At 48.3% G+C, this 6,536-nt stretch overlaps 1 protein-coding gene across 1 annotated transcript in view; it reads right to left on the bottom strand.

Annotated features, from left to right (window-relative positions):
• LOC106817205 overlaps positions 1–5,755 on the bottom strand; it is a gene marked incomplete at its 5' end in the record, with an annotated part of 16,322 nt that extends 10,567 nt beyond the window's left edge. Inside the window, one exon of the mRNA XM_014821870.1 lies at positions 5,507–5,755. Coding sequence (XP_014677356.1) covers positions 5,507–5,755 — 249 coding nt within the window. The remainder of the gene's footprint in view (positions 1–5,506) is intronic.
• Positions 5,756–6,536: the final 781 nt, after the last annotated feature.

Genomic DNA, 6,536 nt, shown 5'->3' with positions numbered 1-6,536 from the left:
AGCAGAGCAGAGAGACCAGCACGAGACGGGCGGACCGAGAGGCAGCCAGAGAGGACCAGACAAGACAAGCCACGACAGACCAGACCCACGCCAGACGAGCGGCAAGAGAGACGACCGAGGACATGACAACCGGCGAGTGAATCATTCTGCGCGATGACATCACTCAGCCATCATCAGCAGCCAGCAGCAACACAAGCAGCGAGCCAGCGAGCAGCATCCCGCGATTCAGAAGGAAAGAAAGCCCACCCAGCACGCGCCCACGCCGGGTCGTTTCATGCCTGCCTCGCTGCAGCGACACTCTAAGTACCTTGCATCATCTCTCTCCCGCTCCTGCAGGACAAGCACTGCGTGTGGTTTCACGCTTCAAAGCATCACGCGAATACAGGTCTTACAAACGGGTTAGGTCTGTGTCGCCAGCACGCGCCGCGCCGAGACGTGCCCTGCCCATCTTAACTTTTCCCTTTTCCTCGGTCAGGGGGTCGCGCAACCCCAGCTCTGCCTGCTGTGCCCGGGGCGCGTCCGCACAGCCGCATTCACCTCCCCCGCTCCGGGTCTGCTACTCCGACACGGATCCCAACACCAACAAAATCACAACGTGTCTCGGCCAAGACCGTCGCTCGCGGCTTTGACGGAGAGACGCAGACCTCCGCGAGTTCCCGCGGAAGTCCACAGCAGCGCACACGCGCCTCGATCGCAGGCCGGGGGCGGCAGGCCGCGCGCGAAACGCAAGCTTACCTGCTTCGTGGTGAGTGACGGTAGCCGTTTTTCGCGACGGAGGCGGTTCTTCTCGCTCGGCGCGGAATTGCTCGACGCTAGCTATGGCCTCAGTCACGCGCGCTAAACCGACCGAAGTGCGTACCAGTTCATGCCGTCGCCGTGCTGAATTGCCATGCTGCGTGCCGCACATGCTTATGTGTTACGGGTGGGGGGCTGTAGATACGTAAGTTCCATATGTAACATTATACCATGCTTTCCATGCAGCCTACATAGTATACAGGCAGTCACATGTCACATGCAATACCATTAGTACACTGCAGCTACATCGCTTACCACTGCCAATCACCATCCACGTCACATCGCCCAATCACATACGTACCATGCCAGTACAATAGTACATGCAATACCGATGTACATGCCAATACATCAGTACATGCAGCTACGATGGTGAGTCAATGCACATACATGATTACATCGTGCTACGGATGCCACTCGAAGCACGGTAAGCTGACTTCGAGCGGACTCAGTAACCGTGCCTCGACCACGATTCGGCACTCTCGACCCCGCACGACTCCGCTACGGAGCTCACGACTCTTTCAGATGGCGGACGTGTTACATGCCAATACGAGCTGCTAACCCTCTTAGTTGGGACTGTGCCCTACACAATGTTACATGCAATACAGGTAACTCTGCTGTGTAAACAATGTTACATGCAACTACATGCTAACCTCTCTGCTGCCTAACAATGCTTACATGCCAATAGCATGCTAACTCTCCGACTGCTGTAACACAGTGTACAATGCAGTACATGTAAACTCTGGCTGTAAACCAATCCGTTACATGCAAATACAATGCTCAACTCCTGTGCGAACAATGCTCTACCATCGCCAATACGATGGAACTCCTGGTGTCAACAATGGCGTTACGATCGCCAATACAGCTAACTCTCTGCTGTAACAATGATTACAGCCACATACATAGTACACTCTGCCTGCTGCTAACAATGTTACCATGCCAATACACGTGTAACTCCTGGAGGTGTAACAACGATGCTTGCATGCAATACATCGTAACCTCTGTGTGCTAACCAATGCTTACATGGCACATACATGTCAACTCTCGGTCTGAAACAAAGTCGGCTTACATGCCAATTACATGTAACTCTGTTGTGTAACAAATGTTACATGCAATATACATGGAACTCTGGTCTAACAACTGTTACAATGCCAATACATGGTAACTGCTGCTGTAACGCCAATGTTACATGCAACCACCAGGGAACTCTGTGTGCTCAACAATGTTACCACTGCCAAGTACATGAACTCCCTGTGACTGTCAACAATGCTTGACATGCAATCCACATGTAACTCTGACGCTGATGTCAACACACTGTTCACATGCAATATACATGTAACCTCTGTGTATAACCAGCTGTTCATGCAAATACATGTCAACTCTGCTGGGCTAGACAATGTTAACATGCAATAAACCCAATACCACGCTAACTCTGCCTGTGTAACCAATGTATACATGGCCAATACATGTAACTCTGGCTGTGTAACATGCTGCCTTACATGCAATACACGTAACTCTGTGTGTAACAATGTTACATGCCCAATACATGAACTCTGTGCTGCTAACAATGCTTCATTATGCCAATTACATTGTAACTCCTGGTGTAACAATGTTACATGCCAATACCACGTACACTCCCAATGGGGTGGACACTGGCAACCCTAATTCCAAATCCAACTCAACGGAAAACTGGCCCTTGTGTGTGTGTCAACCAAAACACAAACACAAACTGCCTTACATGCACCATACATGCTAAACGCTGCTGTGCGAACAATGCTTACATGCACCCAATCAACGTAACTCTGCTGTATAACAATGCTTACATGAAACTACACGTAACTCCTGGTGATGTCAACCATGTTACATGCAATACATTGTAACTCTGTGTGTAACAATCCGGTACACTGCAATTACACGTAACCCTCTGTGTAACAAGGCTTACATGCCCAATACACCGTAACTCTGTGGTGTACACACATGCTCTCACATGCAATACACGTAAACTCTGCTGTGTAACATTGGGCTTACATACAAAGAATACCAACGATCAAGGGCTCTCCTCAACAGGCAGTGTAACAATGTTTAAACAGCCCACATTACACGTAACATACTGTGTGTAACACATGTTACACGCAATACACGTAACTCTGTGTGCTAACAATGTTACATGCCCAATACATGCTGCTAACCTCGTTGTGTTGTTAACACATGCTTCACATGCAATACATGTACACTCTGTGCCCTGTAAACAGATGTACATGCAATACATGTCACACTCTGGTGCTATAACAGTTGTTACATGCCAATACATTGCTCAAACTCTTGTGCTGTAACCATTGTTCACATACAACTACATGTAACTCTGGTGCTGTAAACATTGTTACAGCCAATGACATTGTAACTCCTGCTCGTGTAACAGCTGTCTACACTACTACGTACACGCTAACCCTGGCTGTACACAATGTTACATGCAAGCACCACGTAACTGCCTCGGCTCGTGTAACAATGCTTACATTGCCAATACACCGCTAAACTCTGTGCTATAAACAATTGTTACGATGCATATACACGCTAACTCCTGCTGTATAACAATCTCTACACCTGCAACTACACTGGAACTCTGTTATACACAATGTTCCCATATGCAAACCAATGGAACTCTGCTGTACAATAACACATGGTACATGCCAAGTACACGCTAACTCTGTGTTGTAACAGTGTTACCATGCAATCACGCGTAACTCCTGGTATAAACAGTGTTATAAGCGCGTAGGCGACTGCCTAGACTCGATAATGGAGTAGGCGAGGTACGGTCCGGCATATTAGATAGTAGTATTTAGTACCAGGGTACGTTCCGGCAGTACCCTGGGGGACATAGACCCTATCAGCCAAACTTTACACCACTTCCAGAACTAAAGACTCAACACCTCAGATAGGTGTGTCACTGCCACTTGTATTGGCATTGCCTGCTGACTTTGTAATGACATCTGTGTTGACCGTAACGGCGTAAGTTGACTTAGTAATTTATATTGATTGGGACAAGTTTGATTAAATGGGTATGCGATATTGCGAGGGCCAAACCATGATGTGGCCGTGTGAGCCGGTAAACATTAATATCCTAATTGAATGCGATAGGGCAGAGTAAACTCTATGGTTCAATGATAGAGAGGGCATTGGCCGCATTAATTACCAATTAATGACATTGCATTGGAAATGTCAGGGCTGACACATTGGAAATGTCAGTGACAAGACAGTAACACAGAATATTTATATCGTTAACAGAATATTGGCACAGTCTACTATGGGCTGATTAATTGCGGATCAAGTCTGTCAGCAAGTGGAATCGTCGTGTATAGTATTGTAATCTTACACTAGAAACCTCCAACGTATCTCTCACGCCGTCCTCCACATTCTACGGAGGTGCTGCCATCTTTGGGGGATTTGTGTATATACGACATTAGAACTTGTGTTGACACTCAACAGGTGGCAGCAGTTCATTGCTCCGTCTGTTTTATGGTTTTTGGTGATTAGGTTATTAGGTGAGTTTATCAGGGTTTATCACTGTTTCTATATCACACCTGGTGTACAGCGCTAATCGAATATATTCATAATACCAGTGACGACGATTGTCAATATATTATTTAGCATAGCATAGCACCATTTTGCATAGCATTCTCTGAAGGCTTCACAAATTTTAGGGACCAAGTGGGAAGCCGCTGAAAACAGGCTACGTACTTACCAAGTGACGTCACAGGTCTGCGCGTGCGCATTTCGTGCACTGTAGCCACGGGTTCGCGAGCGCACTGTTTACCATCACAAGCTTCGTGATTGTGTGATCGACGTCTCGTGCTTGCCAGTGTGCTGCAAAAAGTGTTGTTGAATTCAACTACACGTACGGTAACTATTCGTTAATTTATTTCACGGTCAGGTTTGTGTAGACATGATCGGAGTAACTGCTACAGTCGTGATGTATAAGAAATTGGCGATTGCAGACCTTCGCCATGTAGTGCATTATCAATTGCAGATGTGATTGCTGACTTAGCAGCCTTTCTTACTTGCGTACCCGTGTTGATCGCTCGCTCTCTCTCTCCCCCCCTCTCTCTCTCTCTCTCTCTCTCTCTCTCTCTCTCTCTCTCTCTCTCTCTCTCTCTTAAGAGTAACATTGTTACACACAGAGTTACATGAATTGCATGTAACATGTCGAGCCGTCTGCAAGAGTAACATTGTTACACACAGAGTTACATGTATTGCATGTAACATTGTTACACACAGAGTTACATGTATTGCATGTAACACGTCCAGCCATCTGAAAGAGTCGTGACTCGTAGCGAGTGTCGGTCGAGAGTCGATCGGTCGAGGCAGGTACAGTCGGGCAGCCGTGTCGAGTCATCCGTAACATGTAACATGTATTGCATGTACTATGTACTGCATGTACTATGTATTGCATGTACTATGTATTGCATGTGACATGTACTGCATGTACTATGTATTGCATGTGACATGTACTGCATATATACTATGTACTGCATGAAACATGTATAACATAGAACACGTATCACACGTAACACATAACATGTGCCGCACGCAACATGCAATTCAGCACGGCGACGCATGAACTGGTACGCACTCTCGTCGCGTACGCGCGTGACAGAGGCATATAGCGACGACAATTCCGCGACGAAAAACCGCGCTCGCAAAACAGCTACTCACTCACCACGAAGCAGGTAGTTCTTTCCGCCGCCGCCGCCGCCGCCGCCGTTGCCTGCTGTACTTCCCGGAACTCGCAGTCTGCGTCTCTCCCTCAAACACGCGAGGCGACTCTTGCCGAAAACTTGGAGGTGTTGGATCTCGAAGAACCAGCGGGGAGTAATCCTGTGCGGACCGCCGGGAAAGCACGAGCTGGGTGCACCGAAAGGGGAAAAGTAAATGGGCGTCTCGGCGGCGCGTGCGACACCCAGCTTTCCTGCAGAGCGGGAGAGAGATCAATATTAGAGTGTCGCTGGCAGCAGGCAGGCTGAAACGAGCCGGCGCGTGCGCGTGCTGGTGGCTTCTTCTGAATCGCGGATGCTGTTGTTGCTGCTGCTGCTGATGATGGCTGAGTGATTCATCGCAGAATGATTCACTCCCTTGTCATTTCTCTCTCTCTTTCTCTGACTGTCTGTCTGGTCTGGGCTGTCTGTCTGTCTCTCTCTTCTGCTCTCCTCTCTCTGTCTCTGCTCGTCTCGTGCATCCGTTCTGCTCTCTCTCTCGTCTCTCTCTGCTGTGTCTGATCTCTCTCTCCTCAATCGTCCGTCTCTCTCCTCTCTTCTCTCTCTCTTCTCTGCTCTCGTGCTCTCCGGCTCTCTCTCTCTCCTCCTCCTCTGTCTCCTCGCCGTTTCGCGTTCTCTCTGTTTTTCGCTCTCTCTCTCTTTCTCTGCTCTCTCGCCTTGTTGGGGGGGTGGTTTTCTGCGGCTCTTCTTCTGCTCTCTGTCTCTCTCTCTCCGTCTCTCTCTCGCTTCTTACACTACTCTCATGAGATCTCTCTCCCCCTCTCTTTTCTCTCGTTGGCATCGTGCTGTATGGGAGGAACCCGGGAACGGAATTGCTTGTTACGTTCTGTTTAGCGTTCATGGGGGTTATAGTTGCTATGGCGCAAACTTTAGCTCTAGAGTCTATTTGTCGGCGCCAGGGTACTGGCCGATGTACCCTGGTAAGCTATGCTAGCTGATACATGGTTAGAGGTTTTAGGTTTAGGGTTAGAGTTA

Source organism: Priapulus caudatus, unplaced genomic scaffold (genome assembly GCF_000485595.1).
Source record: "Priapulus caudatus unplaced genomic scaffold, Priapulus_caudatus-5.0.1 Scaffold1631, whole genome shotgun sequence".
NCBI lineage: Eukaryota > Metazoa > Priapulida > Priapulimorpha > Priapulimorphida > Priapulidae > Priapulus > Priapulus caudatus.
Note: the sequence above shows the minus strand (reverse complement) of the source record. Positions and strands in the feature narration are given on the sequence as shown.